We start from the raw sequence: 23247 nt of genomic DNA, 5'->3' as shown, positions 1-23247 counted from the left end.
CCATGTCATGCCTGCTGCTAGGGCACAGCTTGTCACCACCCAATCCCACCAGCTCCCAGCTCTCAGTGGGACGTCTTGGCTCTCCGGTGTCCACCACCGCTGGGGCTGACAGCTACTCCTGACAGCCCCAGCAACACTGAGTCATCATGGGGGCTGACAGACCCCTGCCTCCACCATGTCAGAGGGGCCCAGCACCACTCACAGCAGCACCAGCAGCCCCTGGCTGGCCCCAGGCTGACCAGGACACTCCRGCCAGTGCTCAACCCCTGACTATATCCCCTCCTTAAATACCAACGTGCATCTTCTTTTCCTCCACAGGTTATGAAGGAGGCAACCTGATGAAAGTGCTGAAAGATATCGAGCACAGCACTGAGGTGATGCTGGACCGCTGGCAAATAGATGTAATTCCCAGTGACAGAGAGGCACATGGGGACCCTGTCCCATACAGCATCATCAACAACTACTTCTCAATAGGGGTGGTGAGTAGCTGAGGACCTGCTTCGCTGCTGGAAAGCAGGGAGCAGCCAGAAGAGGACAAGGGAGGGATGTGTTAGCACAGGTTGCTCAGTGGGAAGACTGCTGCTACCACCAGAGGATACGGGAAAACTGGTGGTCCTGCAGCCCCATCCTCAGGCAAACAAATTCGTGGAGCAGGGCTGAGGCTTTACGTCACACCAGAGCACAAGGTGACACAGATTTTACCTGGACAGAGCGTGCACGGCAAGGGGGCCAGCAGTCAGTGTCCAAATCAGCAATCCCAAAACAACTGAGACCACGCAAGACCTGTCCTACCTTCGAAAAAACCCTCCTCACTGCTATGCCAGGGCTCGGTGGAGGCGGCCAGACGCACGTATGCCAAGTGGGAACAGCCAAGTCCAAGGCAATTACAGCAAAGCTAAGATAAGAGCCCCAGAGGCTGGGGGGCACGTGAGACATCTTCTGCATCCACCAAAACCACAAACCCATGCAGGATCAGGGCTTTAGGGGTGCTTCCTCAGCTAGTGGGAAATACCACGGCTGCCCTGAAGTCACTAATGTGATATAGCCCAAATGTAGTGATATAGCCCAAATGGGTGCATTTGGGGGATGCCAGCCCCCAGGGCAGCTTTTGGCCCATAGTTTCTATTCTTGTCTCCTCCTAGACATCTCTTAGCCCTCTCTTCAGAATGAGCCTCAAGATAATTCACAGAGAGCAGAGACTGGTTACTTGTGACATTCCTCAGAGAGATAAAAGCCTTTTAAGTATTTGGTAAAACTCTACATTTGAGCATGAGTACCTCCCACACTGTACTAGCTGGTGACCCTTCCTCCCTGCTCTTCCTTGCTCACATTTCCAAGCTCCCTCAGTCTCAGCACTTTTTTTCTGTTTTTATCATCCTTTGCAGTAACAGTACTTAAATGCATAAATGTTCATCAAATGTCTCYCTTCCAAGCCGGGGATGCTGCAAGACTAAGTGCACAAGGAGCTTAAACCCAGGTCAGGGAGGTGCTGTCAAGAGGCCTTGCAGGCTGGATACACCTCATAAAACATTTGCTGAGGCAGGGCATGAGTTGGCAAAGCCCCACTTTGGTAGCCAGGCAGGGTTTTCCCAGCTGAAGTGATGCATTTGGCCACTGGTTGACTGGGCTCAGCAGAGCTGAGGAAAGGGAAAGCTAACAGCAAAAGGGTCRGGTTTCCCAAGAGAAAGCAGGCACGCAGTGATACCTCCCCTCCACACCAGCGATCTCCTTTCAGGCTGGGTCCGGAAGAGGCATCCTCCTTGCTGGCTGCGGTGGTTGCAGGGCATTTGCTGGTCACAAGATCCTGTTGTCCTGCATGTTCCTGGTGCAAAAATGCACCAAGGCAGCTAAAAATACCTTTGGTGCTTTACTAYGTACAGAGCAGGATGGGCGCCCTGGGAGTGTCACCTGCTGGTCGAGGCTGCAGGTCCCCTCCTCTCCGTGCATTTAGCAAGCATTCGGCTCTCCTCCACAGCTTTTTTTTGACCCCACGCCACCCCTTTGTGCTGCTGCATGGTCCATATGAAGGCGCTGTTAAACCCAGCCTCTTGCTCCTTGGCCAGGTGTACCCAGGGAGGACAGAAGTGCTGCTCTCCCCACTGAGCCCTGTGCCACGAGGGCTCCCCCCAGCCCCGAAAGTTGGCCTAGGCATGTACCAGGGGCTGCTTGCTTGGGCAGCAGCAAGACTTTGGGAACGGGTGACCCCAGCTGGACAGGTATTGCTTTTCATGTGGGCTTGCTGCATTTTTGTGGTGGGTCATGGGTTTTCCTGGCATCCCTGGAGGGGAAAGAGCTACATCCACTGCTCCCTGGGGATGCAGTAACCCGAGCGAGACCCTGTTTCTGACACATAGATGGTCCCACACGTGGTGTGAGCAGGGCACCACAAGATGGGTCATTGCCATGGAGCCCCAGATAAGCATGTGCAGCACCACCGGAGGGTGTTTTTTCAAAGCAGATAGGTAGGCAGCTTTMTTGCCCATTCCCCAGGGCTTTCCTTCACTTTATTTTAAGCTGCTGTTGCTAGTAACCCTGTGTCGCTGGGCATCAAAGTGTATTTCTTTGCGTCACTGGCTTCCCCACATTGCATGGTTACACGGTGCTGCTGCCATCACTGCCRCTGCCGGGTTAAGTGTTTTGAAGGGAAATGAAAGGACTTCATTGACCAAAAACATAAAAGGCGCTGAAGCGAGTCTCTCCCCGCTCTCGTTCGGGGAGCTGGTGAGCAGCTGAGCGAGGAGAGCCGCGGCAGCTCAGCTCACGCGCAGGAGACGGCTCGGCCCTCTGGGTCAGCGCCCTGAACATCGCTTCCTATCTCCTCCTCCTCCATTTCTGGGTGCCAAGTGGGGTGATATCACTGACAGGAAGTTTTGGATTGCAAATAGCTCCTGTGCTATGTTTAACCTTGGGCTTCCCGAAGGTCCTGGCTGACAATCCTGTCACTGAGCCGTCAGCGATAAAAATCCCCTTTGATGTGGCAAAGCACATTTCCAGGGCATGCAAACCCTGAGTCTGGAGAGACCCCCCCCGCCCCCGGCCCATGGGGGCTAATGCAGGACCCCCGTGCTCCCAGAGGGGCTGCATCCAGCTGCACGGCAGGGGCAGGCTCTGCCGCGCTTCCAAACAGGCCGCGTCTCTGCGGTCTGAAAGTCAGGCGTGGGACTGCCCGCTGCAGCTGGGCTATTGCAGGAATACTCAGGAGAGCTGCTCCTGGGGACCCCAGGGGACATAACTGCATTTGCCATTTGATGACAGCTTGTAAGTCAGGCTTAAACACCATCCCCTGCACRGTTATGATGAGAAGAAGAGATGAAACCCTTTGAGAGGTAGGGAGGCAGAGCTTTAGGGTGCAGGAGCCTGGGGACCCCCTCCCCTGGAGACCTGCTGCTGTGCAGGCCAGGAGCATGCAGCTCTTCCCTGCCACTGCTGTCCCTCTCGTAGCTTTTCCTCCCTACCTTGGCATCTGCTCCATTTGGAGCCCCCCGTAAAGCAGGAAGGAGGACAAGTTCGCTAATTGTGTCTTGCTTAATGAGCCCATTCAAAGCTCTTGTAGCAGTCCTGGCTGAAGATGCCGTCTCAGTTACAAAGGCGCAGCTCTGGAAGTGCCCAGAGGGGACCTGAGCCCCATGCTACCAGATAGCTCAAATGGTCTTCTTCCAGTGTGATTTCGTGGCTGTGGCTCCAGCGCCACAGTCAGAGATGGCTCCATCATCCCACAGCTGCTCTCCAGGGAGACACAAGTCCCCCAGCACCCACAGCCAACCTGGGYGGACCCTGGGCCCCCTTGGCAGCCCTCTACCCTCCCCACTCCATCATCTCTGTGCCTCCTTCTCCTGTGGTCAGAGAGCAAGGCCACCCCAAACCATGGCCAAAGGGAGTGTGGCGGGAGGTTTCTGTTTCCTGGCCCTGGGCAATGTGCCCTAGGTGATCCTGTCTGAGCAGGGAGGTTGGACTAGATGATCCCCAGAGGTGTCTTCCAACCTCAACCTTTCTGTGATTCTGTGATTTCCACACTGATGCGGATGGCTCTGTGTTCCCTCTCCCTACAGGATGCCTCCATCGCGCACCGGTTCCACATGATGCGAGAAAAGCACCCGGAGAAATTCAATAGCAGGTAAGGCCTGCCCTCTCACCCCAGCCAGGCAAGCAGGTGCCTGCCACCCAGCTACCTGCCATCCCCAAAGGCCAGGCAGTGGAGGGGCTCAAACACCCTGCCCGTCTGCGTTGGACCACATCGAGGGGATGCACTGGAGCCCAGCACCCACCCCTGAGGGCCATGGGTCAGAGCAGGGCCTGGGAGGTGCACCAGTTAGCACTTACGGAGCTTACTGAGGTTTGCTTCAGTTCAAGAGCTCGGCTAAGCCAAGTCGCTCCTAAAAATTGCCCCCTGCCGTCTGCTCTCCCTTCCCTCCCTTGTAGGTCTCAGACCATGGGTAGGTCTCTCTGCCCATGGGCCCTCTCCCAGTCTCCTCCGTTCCCCCTGTCATGCTGGYGCGGCTTTCCTTGACCCTCTCCCTATGGGATGGGAAGCAATATCATGGAAGGACCGGTCTCACAGGAGGGAGCACAGTGTTTGGCCAGCCTCATTTCACAAGCATGGGAGGCACCAGGGCACAGCCCAGCGTGGCAGGGGCTGGATGCGCTCCTGCCCCGTGCCCCAGGGACAAGGGCAGCCGCAGCAGAGCCAGCGTCGCGGCTGGGGCCACTCCTCCAGACTGCAGCGCTGGCGTTTCTGCGCGGCATGGCAAGCTCCTAGAACTTGGCTGTGCACCCAATTAAGTTCATTCATGCTTTATAATTAGCGAGGAATTCCAGGACTAGCAGGAACAAGCTATCCAGCAAGGGCAGAGCAGGGGAACAGGTTACAGCTAGCTCAGGTTTCACTTGAAGTTCATAAAAATGGCATGACAGGAGCAGGACCCAGTTGCTTGTGCCCTGCATCCCTGCTTTCAGAAATGCCTGCTAGAAAAGTCCCAAAGAGACCAATGAATCCACCTCCCAGTTCTGCTCTGAAATTCAAATCGCCCTCATTTTATGGGTCCCTGTGAAAGCTCCAGGCAGAGATTAAAGCAAGGCAGAAAAGCCCAGGAGTCTACGGGAGACAGAGGGGGAAGCACAGAGAGACAGAGCAGGGATGCACAGAGAGGCAGAGCGAGGACGCACACATCTCCTCCCTCCTTCCCACCACACAAGCAACAGTCACAGGGGATGTGTTCCTGCAAAATCCTGATGGCAGAGCCCAAGCCGCAGCAGCCCAAGCAGTCTGGCAATGGGGCGCAGTGAGAGTACAAGGCAGGGTGCTGAGGCCGGGACCATCCTCTCCGCAGCACACTCTGCCCCTGGCAGTCCCCATGAGTGGCAGGAGCTCTGGTGGGAGACGATAGCCCACACTCAGCTCTGTTGAGGAGCAGGTGGAGGAGGAGGCCCTGCCCCATCCCCGGATACCACACAGCATCCCACGTCCTCCTTCCCCACAGGATGCTCCTGGGAGTCCTGGCCCTGCTCACTAGGGACCCTGGCTTCCCAAGGACATGGAGAAGAAAGGCTATCAGGTCTCCTGTGTGGGAGCCAGGGTCCATGTGAGCCACACTTTGTCCCTCAATACAGCTCCAGGTGGCCATGAGGCCTGGGAGCTTGCATCCCCATTGTGAAGGCTTTTCTGAAGGATCTTGCAGCACATCTTGCTGTCACTGGCTGAGGGATGGAGACCACTGGGTGAGCTGGGGGAGGACAGGGGAGCAGCTGCTCCCAAGTGAGATGCTAACACCTACTCTCTGTGTGCCCAGGATGAAGAACAAGCTGTGGTACTTTGAATTCGGCACATCAGAAACCTTTGCGGCCACCTGCAAGAAGCTCCATGACTATGTCGAGGTGGAGGTGAGTTTCCTGAGAAAGATGCCTGTCTCTAGCCAGGGGGGATGAGACACAAAAGCTCTTTGGAGAGTGTTACCCGTTGGTTCCTCAGTCACTTTTATCCTTTGGGATTATGGTGCCATGACACCCTTGATCCCTTGCAGCAGCATGGTGAGGCAAAGGAGGCTGCCAGTGTATGGGTGCTACAGCTGACAGCCACCTCTCTTCGAGCAGAGTATCTCTTAGGTGCCCATGCAATGCCCAAACCTCTGCATCCCACAGAGCAGGACTAATAAACAACCATAATCAAAGAGCAGGAGCAAGAGCTCCCATTTTTCTGGGCTGAAGCAGCTCCGTGGACCTGCAGCCTAGTTCAGCAGCTTCCCACGGCAAAGTCCCGTCGCCTTGTTCTCTGCCAGCTTGCCGGCGCAATTAGTGTGCAAATGGATGCATGTGCCAGTGACTGAATCGCAGAGCTCCTGTGTGATTCATCAAGCACTACTGCAGCCTGCGACTTGCCGTGTCACCCTGTGGGAGCAGGAGCTCACTGGGCACTTGGAGACATCTGTTTCGGATGGAGCAAGCTCCCGTCCCAAGCAGGGCTCGCCGATAGGCCCCTTGAGGAGAAAGTTGCACTAGGCAAAACAAGTTCAGTGAAATATTCTGTTAAAGTTTGTCTGTTGGTAAGGTGGCTGCTCTTCAAACGCATGGCCCGCTTCTCAAACGAGGAGCTTGCTGCAATGCCAGCCAGCTGCAGGCAAAAGAATAGCCCTGTATTTTTCCCCTTCCAGCTGTACTCGAGAGTGTGCCTGGAATATTCTCTCTCTGTAAACTCTGTGTCTGCACACAGCCGTCTTTGGATTACATGGAAACAGCTTTTAATTAGAGGAGGGAGGAGGGACCGCTGCGTGCCAGCGGTTGCTAAGAGCTCTGTCATTTTACAGTTTGCACTGGTGTTTTTTGTGCCGTGCTTTTCTGTAAACTTCCGGCTTCCCTTATCTCTGGATAAATGACACTTTTGTAAGTTATTCTTGAGGGCTAGGGAAAAAAAACATTGCTTGCCACAAAGGGCCGGTGTGGGTCTGACCATGCAACCGACGCTGCTTGCACATTAACCAGCAAGTGAATGCTCCTGTAACAAATCCCACGGGAAGGGCCAGGAGCACAAGGGATATGGCCATCTCATCTGTGCTGCCTTGTTCACCTGCCCCACGGCTGCAGACAGAGAGCACCGTGGGGCAGGAGGGTCCTGGGGCCTTGGGTGCCACTGCCGCACCAGTAACGCGTGCTGGGAAGGGAGGATGGTGCTGGGAGCCGGACGGTGGTAGAGAGGCTGCAGGCACAGCTTCTTTGGGACCAGCTAGCCAAGGAAGAGAGGCTGGGATGGGAAGGAGAGCTATTTGCCATCGAGGAGGGGAAAAAATTATGCCGGGACATCACATCAGGCCAATCGCTTCCTGTCACAAAATGCAGGCGATTCGCCAGCATTCAGCCACCTGGGGCATGCCGGCAAGCAAAGCACAGGGAGCGAGGGGGCGGATAAAATCCCGCTTTCTCTGGGGCTTAGATCCTATCGCAGGTGGTGGCATGCCCCCTGCAACTCAGCCCTGCATCCCCAGGTGCAGGACTCATTTCCGCACCGTGTAGGCTTCCCGGGTGCTCCCCATGGAGTGCACATCAGCACCAGCTCCCGCAGGCAGGCAGGAAAGCGTTAATCCCGCAGGATTTCAAGCTGAAAGCGGCAGCCTGTCCTCCCTCCGGCTCCGAGGCAACTGTCATCGTTGCAGAGAAATGGCAGTTTTGTTTTGGAAATTGGCACCCGCTACAGCACAGCTCCTGGAAACGAATTTGCTTTTCCCCCAGCTGCAAATTTCTACTTCCAGCATCTCTGCCAGCACGCCGTCAGCTGCCCCTTCTCAAAGAGCCCATTGTGCCGTGCTGGCACGCAAACAGCGGAGGGCTAAAGAGGGAGACCGCGCTCCCGCTCGCCGGCCCTGCGCTGGCACGGCGCATGGACGCGCGCGGGGTGCACGCCGGCATTGCCCAGCCTCCGCGGACCTGCCCGCTCYGCAGAGATCCTGCACAGCACCATCCAGCCCTGCAGGAACAGGCTCTCCCAGGTCCTGCAGCATCGCTTGGTTTCGCAGCCCATGACCGTCGACTCACTCAAATCCTAAAATGAACTAGACGCTGGTGAACAGGCAGGAATCTGCCTGGGAGCTGTGCGGGACTGTGGCTGGGTAGGATGTGTTGCCCACATTGCTGCAAGCACTCCAGGATGTCTTGTTTGGTCCCCGCACCTTAAAGCATTAGGGTCTTTCCTCTTCACACAGGTCATAATATTATTAAAATACATTGGGGAATAAATGATGTAAGCCAAGCTGCAGAAAGACAGAGCTACACTCAGCAACCAGAAGAAGGTTCCTGCCTTTCACGCTCAACAYGAGGCTAAAAATAAGATCTCTGAGCATCAGGGAAGGCAGAGCAGATATGAATATACAGAGACTTTTGCTTGTGTATGTGCGCATCTCTGCACATCCGCTGGCTAGCCTACTCAGCCACTGAGAAGACAGTGTATTAAAAATAAGCTCAAAACCTTCACTCAGCTAAACTAAAACAACTGGAGTCAGAGCAGCAGAGGGGTTTTCGTCAGTCAACTCACATTCTTCTCTGCAAAGCAACACAGAGGGCAGAAATTCCTTAGCATTACCAAAATGCAAGAAAAAAATGCCTTTTCCAATATTTGCTGAAGTGCAGCCTAGCAGGCAAAGAGCAGATGCTTTGAAAGAAATACAGATGCTTTAAAGGAAATACAGATGCTTTAAGGAAAATACAGATGCTCTCAAAAAAATACACTTGGAATGCAAAAGACAGGGATGTTTCCTACAGGAATCATGACTTCGGAGACAGCTAGAAAGAGGAGCTCTTTTTCAAATCCAAGGCTCCAGTTTTAGTAGCGGAACTGTAGGAACTGCATGGCAGCCCCCACAGAGGAGGTGAATACCAAATTTTTGGTATCTCGAAAGTGAAAACAGCTGAAGTTAAGAAATGTGGTTCCATGTCTGCTTCTTCCAATCCTGTGAGAAAGCCACAGACAAGAGAGATTATACCTTTTAAAAGGAATTTTCAAATGAGGCAGTTTTACTGTATGCCAGTGAAATCCAGAATACCAGTTCTAAGTACTGGTGTATTATTTTCTCTCCCAAATTCACTTTTTTTTCTCTAATATCTTTCATATTTTCTTCCAGCATCATTTCTAGTTTCCAGTTGCACTCTCAAACAAACTGTTTCAAGTTAATCTTTGAGTAGCCAAACCTTAAAATTCTTTGAAGTCAGTTTGAACAAGGGGCGAGAGGGAAAGTTAGTGCTGGAGAAGCTTTTTGAGTTGCTCTAGGGACTAGGTGGCATTGCTTGATCTGCGATTGGAAAACCTTTCCAGGTAGTGGTATCCAGTCTGGCTGAAGTCACCCAAATGGTTTTAAATGGTCTCACAGGAATTCTTTTTTCTAAATGTCCATTTCAAATATATAGTAGAAATTATATCAAAATACGCCCTCGTAGATGGAAAAGCAGCAAAACAAAGAAGGAGGTGGTGTTTGCCAGTCCTAGAAAAGCAAACCCCAGTGGATTTTTGTTCGAACACCCCAGCCTCCATGGGACAGCCCCAACGTTCCTGCCGAGCCAGCTGTGCTGAGGGCTGCTCCAGGAGGACCTTGAACAGATCTGATCTTCCTGAGGAGCTGTTGCACCCTGCAAACTATCTGTGTGCTCCCAGTGCAGCTGGAGAGGTGTCAGAGCTAGCTAACAGGCACGTGAAGCGTCCAAAATAAACCCAGGGCTGCTGGGCTAATCTGCTCTCTGCTCCCTGCCAGGTTTACCCTCCTTGGCCTGCTGTGCCCTGGCGTTAGCCTGGCCCTTGGTGCAGTGCAGTGCTTCTGCCCATCGCAACACCACCAGGCAGAAAGATGGACCCATAAAGAGCCTGGACCACCGGCCTCCAGCCTAGCACAGCCCTGGTGCTGTGCAGGAGCCGTGGAGGAGGGATCAGGGCTCTGCATGCACCCCAGCCTGACCATAACCTCATGCTTGTGTGTGTATCCGCCAGTGTGACGGGACCCTGCTGGACCTGAGCAACACTTCCCTGGAAGGCATCGCTGTCCTCAACATCCCCAGCATGTACGGTGGCTCCAACCTCTGGGGTGAGACCAAGAAGCAGCGTGGCTACAACCGGGTGGGCAAGAAAGCACCTGAGAAGCTGCATTCAACAGTGGTAACGGATGCCAAGGAGCTCAAGTTTTGCGTGCAAGGTGAGCAGCGGGCCCAGCTGAGGGATGTGCTGGGCAGCAGGTGGGTTTGCACTGGCCGAGTGAAGGCTGTAATTTCTGGCTGTGTGTGATATAGCACAGTTAGGCAAGGGGAGAGCTGGGTACTCTTGGTTTCTGGCCCGCAGCTGATGGAAATCGTACCTCATCAGGTATGACACTGAAATGGCACCCAGGTGGATTGCTATCCACTCGCCATTGCTTGGGGCATTGGGGAGACCCCAAGACTGTTGTGGTCAAGCCAGCCAAAGAGGGGTATTGTCCACTTTGGTACAGCTCAGCACCACATTTCTTAGGGCTGAAAGTGCTGTGACGGCATTGCTGGAAAGGGAGGACATGGGTTGCTGGCCTGCCCTTGGCTGTGCAGCTCCTGCCACCTGCAAGTCACTTCTCCCCCGTCCTCCAGGGTTCAGAGCTGGTGGGGGTACTTGGATGGAGGCCTGTCACCCATAGGTGTGAGGACCCCCGATCAGTAGCGGTGGCACCACGGAAGTCGGCATCGGTTGGCACAGGGCTGCAGGCCAGAGGTTCATCCCCGGTCTGCGAGGCGGCTGTTAGCTCAGGTGCCACGCAGAAGGGAGCCTCAAGGGCTGTTTTCAGGGCCAGAGCTTGAGCAGGCTGAGCCAGGCGGCAGGACAGGCAGGAGGGGTCTCTGCCCACCATGAGTCCCCGCTCCCCTGGGTGCCTGCGGGTGCCTGCTCTGTAGGGAAGGGTGCCTGCTTCTCCCTGGGCTGCTGGTGCAGAGGAGGAGCCGGAAACTGAGCTGCAGAGCTGGCGCCAGAGTCTTTTTTAAGCTTCCTCCAAGCTTCAGCTGCAGTGCCGTCAGCTCAGTTGGTTTTTTTCGGGAACAGCATGTTATCTGCAAGCTGCGGCTCTTGGAGCTGGGTCGTTTGTGAGCACCCCTGTGCTATGAGGGAAAAACTAATGTTGCCCACCACTTATCGTAGGCACTCGCAAATGCTGTGCGGCTTCAGCATCCCCACCAGAGCATGGGAGGGCAGGAAGCACGTGCTTGGCTTTCTGGCCGTGTCAGTGGGACAGCACCTTCCTGCTGACTCAGCCTGGTCCAAGCCTCACGACGCCCATGCACCCTGCTAGCACCTTGCACCTGCTTTTGCGGGCAGCCACGGCCTGCCGAGGCCCTTCACATCATACCTGTGCCCACGGTGGGCGGGGGTTGGTGCGACATAGAAGCCGCGTCCGGTTTTGCAGGAGAGGAGGCAGTCAAAGGAGTCCCAAGGAATTATACTCCATTTTCAACTCAGCTGTCTCCCTGGCCCCACAAGCCTTGGGCACAGAGATGAGCCCTCTGCGGTATGAGAGTCATCTCCACAGACACAGTCAGAGGCAAGGGAGGATGCCGGCGGCCCCAGCTTGCCCCAGAGACAAAATTACCCGGCAGAGATAAATCGATTAGAAAGCCTTCTAGCTGCTTGAAGCAGCCAACAAAATATACAAAGCGCCTGTATTTTCCAGAAGCCTCAAGTCTTCTTCCACACACTGGTCTCCTGCAAACTGGGGGCGAGGCTGTAGAAATAACTAGTAGTGACATGGGGAAGTGCAAAGGACGGTTCCTGGAAGTTAAATTTAGGCTGTACTAGGAAGTGCGCCAGAGCCCAAGGTCAGTGAAAGCTTCGCAGTCCCATCACAGCTTGGAAAGAGAATTTGGGGAGGTACAGGGCCAGCGAAGGGGCAAGGGACCTWCCTGCCTTCAGCACTGAGCAACTCCGGAGGAAGAAAAGGCTCCGGCAGGAGGGACGAGTGCTGCCCTGTCCCCAGGTGGRTGCCACATCTGAGGGTCTTATTTTAAGCTGGAAAGAGAATAAAGAGACAAACAAAGCTTGTTAGGGATAGTGGGGACACACAGGCACCACAACTGCCGGAAAAAGGGAGTGCGCAAGTAGCAGGCAGATTGGGAATAGCAAAGCACAGAGGTGGATGCATGTCCCACCATGGGTTAAATGCAGGGCTCAAGAAATAGCTCTCCTAGGTGGCAGTGACCAAGAGCACTGTTGGTGGCATGTCTCATCTCAGGGTGACGGGTGACCGGTGGAGGGATGAGACATCTCCAGGCTCACTACTCTGTGGGCAGTGTCTGATCAGGGCTGGGGCTGGAAGGAGCCCAGAGCATCACCCCAGGAGCACAGGGCAATGTAGAGCCACTGGCCTGCCTCCCTGGAGTGCTCTGAAACTAGAAATCCAGCTGCTGTGAGACCCATACACATGAACCAGTGGGTAAAATGGAGATTAGGGAGCTAGCAGGGAACTTCGAGATGAAAAAATGAGTACGTGTCAGCATCAGTTTTCAACACAAAGATGAGCTGGGTGCTGAGACTGTCCTTCCTGGGTATTAAGTCACTGGCCCRAAGCGGTGCCCCAGAGCCTGATACACCACCATGAAGAGCAAGGGATGGTGAAAGAGAGTTAGGCTGATCTCCTAGGCAAGGCCCTTCATTTGCAGGTCAGCAGATCCAAGACAAGGGGGGCTRGGAGAACCCCGGGAGACTTTTCTGTGGTGGGATTTTCCATGGACAAGGCTGTTCTGGAGCCTGAGCAGTCACAGAGGCAAAACAGGAGCCCAAAGGGAGCGAGAGACAGCACACAAAGTGCTCAGCAAGCAAGCATGTCAGGTGTATTTGCTGGCAGTCTGGAAGAGCAGGAAGAGCTGGAAAAAAGGGACGGTGATCCTTGCAAGTGACACGAAATGGCTTCTCTGCCCAACCTGGAGAAGGCTTGGAAAACTCTGGTGGAGGCAGAACTCCTGGCAGCAGCACCGTGAGAGGTCATGTGGAGAAGGTTCCAGTGCGAAGGTCTCATACTCACTGCCAGAGCCTTACGCAAAGCAGAGCAGCTCCGGGCAGACCAGCGTAGCAGGCGAGCAAACGCTAACTGGTGACTCGGGGACTCGGGTGCCTTCATAGAGACCGTGATTTGGCTGCAACAGCTTCAAAAGAGGCAAAATAGTGGACATGAGTCTGGGGAGCTGCCAGCCAGCTGGCCTCTCTCATTTTTCTCTCTCTGCCTGCCCCTTACTGCTGCATCCAGCCTGCTGGGAGCTGCAGCGGATTTGGCCCTGGGGCAGCAGGGCTTGAATTGCACCTGGGAAGCAGGAAAATCCTCAGCAGCTTGTGCTTGCAGGACTGCAGGAGCCAAGGATAGCACCTTCCTTGGCCCAGGCGCACACATCCCTCCTTGGACACGTACATCCACACGTGGCAATGCGTAGGCAGAGTTCCCATCATCTCCATAACTGCCTGGAGAGCTTCCAGGTACTGGCAAACACCAGTTATGAGTTTTGATGGCACTCGGGGTCAGGAGAAAGTGTTGATTTGTTCCATTTCTGGGAACACTTGTGCAAAGCTGAGCAGCCTGTCAAGATTTCTGCATCCCCGCTCTGACTRCAGAGCCCAGGCATGCAGCTCTACTAGCTGTGTCTCTGCTGGACTCAGATCAGAGCCTGTCCAGCATTCAGCCTTTCTCCACCAGTACTCCTGGCTCATTCAGGGAGTTTCCACCACATCTGGATTACCACCAGCTTTTCTTGATTTGATTCAGACAAGGTGTTGAGGAGGGGTAGAAGATGCGGGATGCCCTGAGATTCAACCAGATCTCTCCTGGTGAGGATGTCCTTCACCAGGCAGCCCCACTGAGATGTCCCAGCCCAACCAAGGCTATGCCACGAGGTGGCAATGCATGGCRAGGGACAGTGTGATGGAAGATAGGACCACTTACATCAGTTTGGCCACCCAGAGGTATATAGGTGGAGCTGAGACCTGAGGGCTCACCCTGGGCTCTCATGTAGCATGGCTTCACGCACTGCTCCTGAGCCCCTTGCTGTTGGCACATAAATGGACCAAGAGAGCTCGCACTGGGGGCAGTGATTCATGAGTCCATGCTACTGGAGGGCTTTCAGCAATGATTTGTCCAGGCTCTGTGACATCAAGAAGTGTCTGCATGCAGGGAGCAGTCATCTCAGCCTACAAAATGAGCTGTTTTGGAAGAAACTTGCAGCCCCCACAAAACCTTATCCTGCACTTCCAGGCGCTATCCCCTTTCTCAGCACTGGCCTCCAAGGCAGCAAGACTGTTACCCCAAAATGGAGCCTGTCCTCCAGGAAGGGGCCATAGGAGAGCCATGGGAGAGCTTTTCCCAGSTTCTGGGCACCACTGGCAAACCCTGGGGACTGCAGCAGACGCGTCAGTGGCTGGTGTTCAGCACGTGCCTGGGGCTGTCACTCAGCCTATTCTTTCCAGACGTTGTGGGTACTGAGCCACCTGGGGCATGGGGGCTGCCTGGCGCTAAGCACAGCTGGGAGGGAGAGCTTTTCCTACCTGCTTGGTCCTATCAAGTTTGAAAAGAGCTTCTGCTTTTGTGGCACTTGTGGAGATGATATCATGATTGCCTGGCATCCTCAGCAGAGTGYTGCTGAGCCCAGCCTTGCCATGAGCCCTTGCCCTGCTCCTTCTGAGGACAGGAGCACTGCCATCACCAGAGCTTCTTCACTCGCTTATGAGCATTTCTGATGTCCTTCCCAYCCCCTGGAATGTGGCTGCTGGAGCCTCAAGGAGAGAGCACTGGTGAGCTGGCAGATATTCACCATGTTTTGCAAATCAACCCCCCACACCTTGGCCAGTCCTTTCKTGCACCCCAGCCACAGAACAATTTGGTCCTATGCATTCCCGGTTGAGGTTGGAAGAGACCTGCTGAGCAGCCCTTGCAGAACAGTGAGCTGGAAAGGAAACCAGGCAGGTTTGTTTTCCTGCTAGCAAAACCCCACATGTGGAGTTGTCATCAAAGTGCATCAGCACAAGGGCTTTTCTGGCAAAAATTCAGATGCCTGAGCCCAGGACCCCTGCAGCCTTCTCCACCTGCCACCTTGTGCCCAGCTTCATGCTGCCACCGCTGCCAAGGACGTGCTCCCTGCTGTGTGYGCAGGCGTCCATCTCTCCATGGCAGCTCCTTCAAGAGCCAGAGCCCCATCTGGGCAAATCCATCCATGCCCAGATACCACCAGAGACTCCAGCCCTGGAAAGGTATGCCCAGACTGGGAGGCAAGGAGCCTTTCCATGGAGGAACGTACCAAGGAGATCTGCAGGCTCAGCCGCTTGGCATGGCAAGGAGCTGACTGGAGGTGTCGCTCAGCAGAGCTGTGGTGATGTAGGACGCCAGAGCCTTTTGCATGGAGAGTGTTCGCCCTAGGCCAGAGCACCTTTGGAGAGCAGTGAGAGCAGCTCACTAGCTGGAAGACCCTCCTCATGCCTTCAGGAATGCTTTGGCACAGGTATGGAGAGCTTGCAGGTGCTGAGCAAGTGATTCCTTTCTAAAAGCAACAAGAGGCTTTTAGCAAATCCATGAGAAATCTGCAAGTCAAATCCCTGCCAAGACAGTGGCCGGGCCAGCACGCAGGGTTGTGGGGCAGGAGTCCCTCGGTCCTGCTCAGTCTAGCCCATCGCAAAGCTGCCAGGTCCAAGCTGCAGTACCTAGGTATTCCTAGGGATTTTTCTGCCGTCATTTTGTAAAACACTGACAACATGTAGTCAAAGATCTGCTGGAGGATTACTGCTGTGACGTGCAGTGTCTGGAAGTGCAGGCAGGACAATCAGGGCAAAAACCTTGCAGTATTTCAGACCAGGAGTACTTTTGCTCTGTTCTCTGATAGCRGCATTTCCCTCCCCCCAGCTGAGTTATTGATAGTGTCTTTTTAGCTAATTGTTGGTAAAATGGTTTCATTTAAAGTGGGAAAATACCTGATCAGGCATCAAACCTTTTCAAGGAGAAAGCAAGCAAGTGAGCAAGACTCCAGAGGGGTAACTGGGGACCAGAGCCACTGGTTAGCTGCAAAATCACAGGTCAGATGGATCTTGGGGCTTGTGGTGCCTCAGTGGCAGCCTCAGGAAATGTCCCCGCAATGCTGCCAGCATCACTGCCCTCCGAGGTGACCAGAAGTCCCTGTTGGCTGGCCATGATGTTTCAGATGATTACTGAAAGCATGAGATCCCTGGAGAAGTGCGAGGCATTGCCTGCAGCAGTCATTTCAGCTTCTCCATCACGGGAGCATACTCAGCCAAAAGGGGATATCGAACTCGTTGGGCCCAAGGGGACTTTTGCGAAGGGAGGCTGGCTTCTGTGAGCGAGGACGTTCAGGCTGTGCATGAATGAAACTCAGACAGGTTCAGGCTGGAGAGTTCAAAATCAACCGATTTCCTGGACCAAAGGCATCCTGCCAAAACCGAGGAACAAAGCAGGAGCTTTGTGGCTTTGAACTGCAGTCTCTGCTACAGAGCCGGACCGCAGTGTTTTGCTGCTGTAGGCAGAYTGCTGTCTGTCCCCTCCTCCAGCCGGCCCGGCCTGCTTGGTATTCAGCTAAAGAGGGAGACTTTTTGGCACCAAGCTCAATATTAAATCACTTAAAAAAAATGAGCATACTTTTCCCAGTGACTTGGCCACTCGCTGCCCAGTCCGGACCGCCTCCTGGAAGCCAGCTGACCCGCAGATGACAAACTCATGTGTCAGCCTACGGACAGGGCCCTCGCTTTGATGACAGATAGGCTCCTTCTGCTCATGGCAGTGGGGTCACCAGTCATCTTCAGCTTGCTGGGCTTCCCATAGCCCTCGCATGTCACCGTCCTAGGTCTGGTGATACAGAGCAACCAGGACTAGCTGGGAGGCCAGGGTCCAACATGCAAAATGTAYTTCAGGACAGCTCAGCCCAGGCCAGTGCAAGGTGACACATCCAAGGGACATCAAGGCCATTTAGAGGCCAAGGAGGCTCTAGCAGCACCTCAACTCTGCCTTTCTGCCAGCACCTTCCCCATGGCCTCCCAGCAGGAGCACTGGGGTCCGCTGTCTCCAAAATCCCCACAAAAGCCTCCCCAGTGCCCCCACTTCCAGGATACAGTCTCTTGCTCTAGAAATATAGCTGACACTTTGCTCCTTAGCCAAGGACGGGGCCCACAGAGACTGGGGAGAGGACTGGGAAAAGGCAATGCAGAGTGAGATAAAAGGTTTCGCGATCGATTGACTGACTCATCTGGTGGGAAGCTCGTCTCTCATTTCACCCCTCTCGTGGCTGGTTCCTGCCAAATGGGTTTTCCCATGGAGGGGCCTGGGGGGAGGCGCCAGGGACCATCCGTGGGGGCTGGTGCAGCCCCGTGGGACGTCTGGGGTCAGTGTCCCTCCAGCACAGCCACGTCAGCATAGCGTCCCATCCCCTGCATTTTGAGGTCCCAGCACCCTCCCAGCCGTGCAGCCCCAACACATCAGGCATCAGTAAAACGATGAGTGTGCCCCAAATGTCTTTCCATTCTCGATTAGCTGGGGGCGGCCCCGAAGCGGGAGGCACAGGGGGAGATGGCGCGGGCTGGCTGCATCCCAGCGTGGCAGCCTCAGGCCTGACGCGGGTCCTTCTCTCTTCCAGACCTCAGCGACCACCTCCTGGAGGTGGTGGGGCTGGAGGGGGCAATGGAGATGGGGCAGATCTACACGGGACTGAAGAGTGCTGGAAAGAGACTGGCCCAGTGTTCATCTGTCACCATCAGGTATTTGTCCCTGTCCCAGCTGACCGACGGTGAAAGCCGGAGCCTGCATGACCCCCTCCGGCGCCCCTTCTCCCTCTCCACCTCATTCCAGTGCCCGTCTTCCCACCACGGTCCCAGTGCATTTGGGTAGCTGCCTGCACCGTTCCCACTTCRATAGTATTGGGATGAACCTCCCGGCCCCCCCTCGATCTCAGGGACTTCTCTGTGGCAGGGTATGGCCTGCTGGGAGTCCAAATCTGTGTTTTGTCTCTTTGCACCTTGCAGGACGTCCAAACTGCTGCCCATGCAGGTGGATGGGGAGCCCTGGATGCAGCCGTCTTGCACGGTGAGTCCCYGGGGCAGGGAGCAGCGGGGCCCGGGGGAGCAGAGAGCTGGGCACAGGGCTGCCACGGAGGGATCCCGGGCAAGTCTCAGCCCGGATCGAGCCCTTTGGAGCTGGGTCAGACAGCCAAGAGGGGCGGGCAGGGGCCCGAGCGCCTCCCGCTCCCCCCGTCCCCGTGCAGCTCGGCAAAGCCGCCGGGTTGCGAGCAGTGCTCCTGCGCTTGCCGGTGGGTGGCCGCAGAGCCTGGCAACCTGCTATTTCCGTCTCGGCAGCGCGGCGGGCTCGCCGGGGGGCCAGCCCACGGCTGGCGGCAAGCCGTGGCGGGGGGCCGCGGGGACAGGGGACCCCACGAGCCCGCAGGGATGTTTCCGAGCCCCGGCCAGCCCGGGTGGCGGGAGGTACGAGGGACCCAAAGCCGCGCCGGCCTGTGGCACCCGCCGGGGGGGAAGCGGGCGGCTTCCGAGGCGGCTGCCGTGCCGCGGGGACGGCCGTGAGGAGAGTTCCTCCTCCGCGCGGCCCAGCGCTGCCTGGACCTGATTTCGGAGATGTTATTCGCACGCATCCGAGCATGTCATGACCCAGGTCCCGGCGGAGACGGCCGAGGCTCTGCTCGGAGCTGACCCACTTTGCGTTTGTCTGCAAAGGGAGGCAGAGGGGCTCCTATTTCTGAGGCCGTGCGACACAACCTAGTGCTCGCCCGCCCGCCCGGCACGCGGCTACGGAGGGTTCCCGGGGCTCCTGGTGCGGGCAGCTGCCTGCTTGGCAGCTCTCTGATGCTTGGGATGGGTGACTTGGCTCCATGTTCCCCTTTGAGGGGACACAAGTTGCTACCACACTCGCTCAGGTTGCTTTTTGGGGCCTCCCAAAACTGGAGGATGCCCCAAACGGGGCTTGGCCGTGCTGGAAGCGCCTGGTGTCACGTGGAAATAGGGCGACTCGCTCCTCACCGAACTGGAAGCCAGTTACTGATTTGTGCTCTTCGTTTATTTTTAGGTCAAAATTACACACAAAAGCCAAGTGCCAATGCTGCTGGGCCCTCCCCAGAAGAGCAGCTTCTTTTTCCTGAAGCGGAGAAACCGAACTCGCGATTAAAYGGTGCGCGAGGAGCCGCAGCCCAGTAACGGGCTGTCCCACCCYGGCAGGGAGGGCAACGAGGACAACCCCCCCCAGCCTCCAAACCTTCATCTCCGCAGCTCTCCYGACTCTTCTCTCCGCTCCGGAAACGTCTGCCTGGGCGCAGCGTTTTGAGCAGCTCCAAAGGCCTCCGCGGGAAACCACGCAGGGGCTTGCACCTGCGCACCTGCCCAGCCCCACGGGGGTGGTTAGTCCTGGGAAAGTCYTGGAGGCTCCTTCTCAACCACCGTGAGCGTTTTCTCCAGCCTGCATCGCAACGGCGTGCAAAGGCAGCCTGAAGTGCAGGGAGCGCGTTTGCTGGAGCAGCATTCGAACTGATTGTTTCCCTTTATTTAAACAACTCCCCCCCGGCAGAGTTGCAAATGAACCTGGTCCTGAGAAAAAGCCGAGCTTCACTTATTTATTTTTAATCCTCTCGGAGGACACTTGATGTTTTTGCTGCACTGGCTTTCTGTCCACCAAAGCGGCACATTTGAGAAGTTATTTATTTTCTTAGCCTAGAGGAGACGGTATTCTGAGCCTCGCTTCCCTAGCTGTTATCAGAGCAGGTTTTCAACGCCTTCGGCTAGCTTCGCTGGTTCATTTTTTTAAGCAGATGCAAGTATGTCGCTGGCTGGCAGCCCTGGGAGCTGCTGCAGGAGAGGGAGGCCACAAGGCGCAGGGCAGGTTGGGCAAGGAGAGCCCTCGCCAAGCACGCGGGGACAAACTCAGAGTAAACAGGAGGAGGCAACGCTTCGAGGTGGAAAGGGCAAAAAGGGATCCTCATGGCAAGCCGCCGTCCTCCGGGGAACCCCCGCTCTCCACGTCTGGGTTTGGACCTCACAGCTGTCTTCGTATTTATGTATTTATTTCGCAGACTCTTTGGGGGTCGTTTTTCCRTTACGAGGAAAGGCGCGAGAGGAATGCCACCTCCCGCCGGCCGCCCCACGCGGCRGAGCCCGCTCTCACCCAGGCGGTGCCTGGGGGGACCTCCTCGCTCACTCAAGGAGCTCCATGGAGTTTCCTGTCTCCCAACAGCTGGAGGAGCCCAAGGGAGGGCTTCCCACCCGTGCAGAGGGCTAGAAACCCTCGGGACAGACATCCAGAAGGACGTCGCCCCCAACGGCAAGGGCACGTGCTCTGGGAGCCCTGCCCAGCGGCCGAGTCTGAGCCAGCTTTGAGGTGGCCACAGGCTTTGGAGGAACTGCTTTGCACAAGGCAACTCTCAGTCCCTCTCGAGGATGTCCCTGGCCTTGCGAGGGGACACGACGCTTCTTTGCAGGGATGGTTTAAGGTACTGAAGCCCAAGCCCTGCTACTGCCCGGGCCGCAAGCGGCTGCTGTGTTTGCGGGGCAGGAAATCCTGGTGAAGCGCTGCCCTCCTGGCCGGAGCAGCAGAAGCTTTTCCCACTTGCAGAAGTGTCCCCTTTCTAAAAGTCTCTCCAGACAGGACAGTGCTTTCCAAGCAGGCAACTGGCGCTGCCTCGAACGCTCTTGGATTACTGCAAGGAGCTTGGGAGGAGCAGCTCACCCTTGCTTTTCACAAGGCCAGCTCTCTCGCTCACCCATCCCAAAGCGAACGAGCTCCTGGGCCATCGCAGCTCCCACGAGCTGCCGTTTGCCCCCCGGGTGCGCACRGGCACCCGCTTCTCCGTGGGTTTTYACCAGGTGGTTCCTCTCCTGTCTGGTGACCAGGCGGGTGAGCCTGGCCAATGCCTTCAAAATGCACGTGTGGACATTGGTGGCTTCCCCAATGCATTTGTCACCCGGGCCAGGTTCCCAAACTTAGCGCAAGGCCTGGCGACTAGTGCAGATGGCAGGGAGCGGGGTTGACACCCAGCTCTTTYCCCAGGCCGTGCCGAGGGCCAGAAAAGACATACTCACGGAGGACACGGTGATCCAGATGCATCCCCTGCTGCATGACACTCCAGAGAGCTGGGAGCTGGCAGGACAGACGCACAGAGGGGGTCGATGGTCTCTTCTGCAGACACCCGCTGCCCACCGTGGGGGCCCTGTGCGGGGCTACAGGGACTCCTGTGAGCATCCCGGCCCGGCTCTGGAAACCAGAGGGAATCAGCCTCCCTCCGAGGCAGCTCCTCTGGGCCCCGCTGAGTCCCCTGTGCTGCTGGGAGCAAAGTGGGAGCATGAGGTTTGCCCCTCATGAACCTCATTGCAGCYCCCACCGGCAGGAAAACTCCTGTGCCTCCACTTCTTGCCCCGGGACATGCGTCTGCCACAGAGCAAGGAGCCCCAGCCGGGAAGAGCCACRGTCACCTGGTGTCACAACACCTGGTCCCTGTTCATGCTGGAGATGCCCATTTCACAGCATTACAYGGCAGTGCACTGCCATCATTATGTTTCAGAGTTAACAGCCAGCGAGCTCAAAGGGGCTGCTTGTCATCCTCGCCAAGGCATGGACGATACAGCCGCGGGCCCATGGGAAGCCCACAGATATGGAAACTTCTGCTCAAGCACTAACTTGGGGCCTGTTTCTGGCAGAAGCTGCAGGGAGGAGGCTGGCACAGGAGGAGGCGGCGGTGCCGCAGGGGAGCTCCCAGCCACCATCCCACCTCTCCAAGCAGCGGCAYACGGGAAAGCTCCCACGGAGCAGCAGCCTGGCCTGCGGCACCRTCTCCCATGCGATGGGGCAGGCCACGCTCGGTGCGCCAAGGGCCACGGYCCGCTAGGGCCATGCCGGTCGCCACCGGCTCCAGGCCCGGGCAGGCCCTGGATGATGAGCTCTCCGGCCGAGCGCCGCCGCGAGACGCGGGGACTGGCTTCACTGCCCCCCGCGGCCTGGCRGCCGACCCATCCGCCTGCTCAGGACGGGTCTTTTCCGCTCCGGGCCTCTTCCCACGCCGCCATGCCGCCRCCACTGAGTGAGGCGGGCAGAGGGAAACGGCGCCGGTGCCCGGCCCTTCTCCTCCGGCTGCGGGCGAGTTTCCAAGCCTTCGAGCCCTTTCCGGCCGCGCCGACACCGCGCGCCCCTTTCTCCCRGCGTGCACCCCTGGGCTGCGTGCTCGTGGCAGTGCAATCCCACACGGAGATCACCCAGGAACGCGCTCGCCGGAGAGYGATGTAAATAGCTAAGAAGCCAAGAGGAGGAGGACTAAGGCAGCTGTTCACCAGGAGCAGGTGAAAGCGTACGGGATCGATGCCGAAATAAACCCCGGTTCCCGCGAAATAGCAGCAGGTCGCCTTCCTCGTGTYCCCCGTGCACCGGGGACCCTGGCGCTTGGGAAGGGGGGAAGAAGAAACTCAGCAGGCTCCAAACCTTTGCCTGTAAGCGCTATTAGCCGGGTAAGAGGCCTGCCCTGTTTAACACGGATGACGCCAACCCGTGAGATCAGCGGCGTTTCCAGCGGCCRGTTCGGCTCCCTTTCCGCCTCTGCTTGGGCTCGTCGTTTTAAAACATGGTCAGAAAGTGCCTGCGTGAAAACAGCAACTTTTTGCCTCGGTAAATCTGCTCCTTGCACACGTTGGAGGCTTTGGGCCAAGAGCAGCGCTCGGTCCTTTCCGCTGTGGTTTTCCTAGCGGTGGTGGCGGCGCGGCCCCACCGCGGCCCCGCGGGGTCTCGTACGGTGCCGAGCGCCCGGGTCACGCTCCAGAGCGAGCGGGGTCTGATGCGCGCCCTGCTCAGCACGGCAACACCGGGGCCACCAACCTGGGCCAGTGGGACCTCCGTGCACCCAAGGGTGACGGGCCCCGATGGAGATGTCGCCTCCCGACGTTCAGCGTGACGACCCCCCCTTCCCTGCCCCAAACGTGTCCGCCAGGAAGGAGCCTGCCACGACGCTCCTCGCCCTGGGCGACGGAGCGGGGACCTGCCCCTGAGGCTGCAAGCTGCTCCGGCCGTGCCAGAGGCGTCATCCGACRGGACCGGCAGCTACAACCTTCTTATTCCAACGGTGCAAACGTCTTCGCCTGAGGAGGGGGGGACGACGCCAAGTAGCCAGACGGCGCTTGAGGCTCTCAAACCTTCCGTCCCCGTTGGTGTCTCCGAGCTCACCCCTCTCTTTTCGTACCCCCGAGGCCACAGGACGGAGCGGGAGCCCCGCCGCCGCCGCGAGCCCCCCGGAGACGCCCCCGGCGCGGGCGCC

General features: G+C 56.8%; 1 protein-coding gene across 2 annotated transcripts in view; it reads left to right on the top strand.

Annotated features, from left to right (window-relative positions):
* The window catches only part of LOC112971721 (diacylglycerol kinase beta-like), a 40004-nt gene extending 20851 nt beyond the window's left edge, over positions 1 to 19153 (top strand). For both annotated transcript variants that reach the window (XM_026077382.1, XM_026077381.1), the window contains 7 exons: positions 319 to 479; positions 4050 to 4114; positions 5787 to 5877; positions 9959 to 10160; positions 17593 to 17713; positions 17978 to 18038; positions 19029 to 19153. In XM_026077382.1, coding sequence (XP_025933167.1) covers positions 319 to 479; positions 4050 to 4114; positions 5787 to 5877; positions 9959 to 10160; positions 17593 to 17713; positions 17978 to 18038; positions 19029 to 19127 — 800 coding nt within the window. In that variant the 3' untranslated portion in view covers positions 19128 to 19153. The remainder of the gene's footprint in view (positions 1 to 318; positions 480 to 4049; positions 4115 to 5786; positions 5878 to 9958; positions 10161 to 17592; positions 17714 to 17977; positions 18039 to 19028) is intronic.
* Positions 19154 to 23247: the final 4094 nt, after the last annotated feature.

The sequence above is a fragment of the Apteryx rowi genome, unplaced genomic scaffold (genome assembly GCF_003343035.1).
Source record: "Apteryx rowi isolate R43461 unplaced genomic scaffold, aptRow1 scaffold_450, whole genome shotgun sequence".
NCBI classification, from domain to species: Eukaryota; Metazoa; Chordata; class Aves; order Apterygiformes; family Apterygidae; genus Apteryx; species Apteryx rowi.
This window is presented reverse-complemented; position numbering and strand designations above follow the sequence as displayed.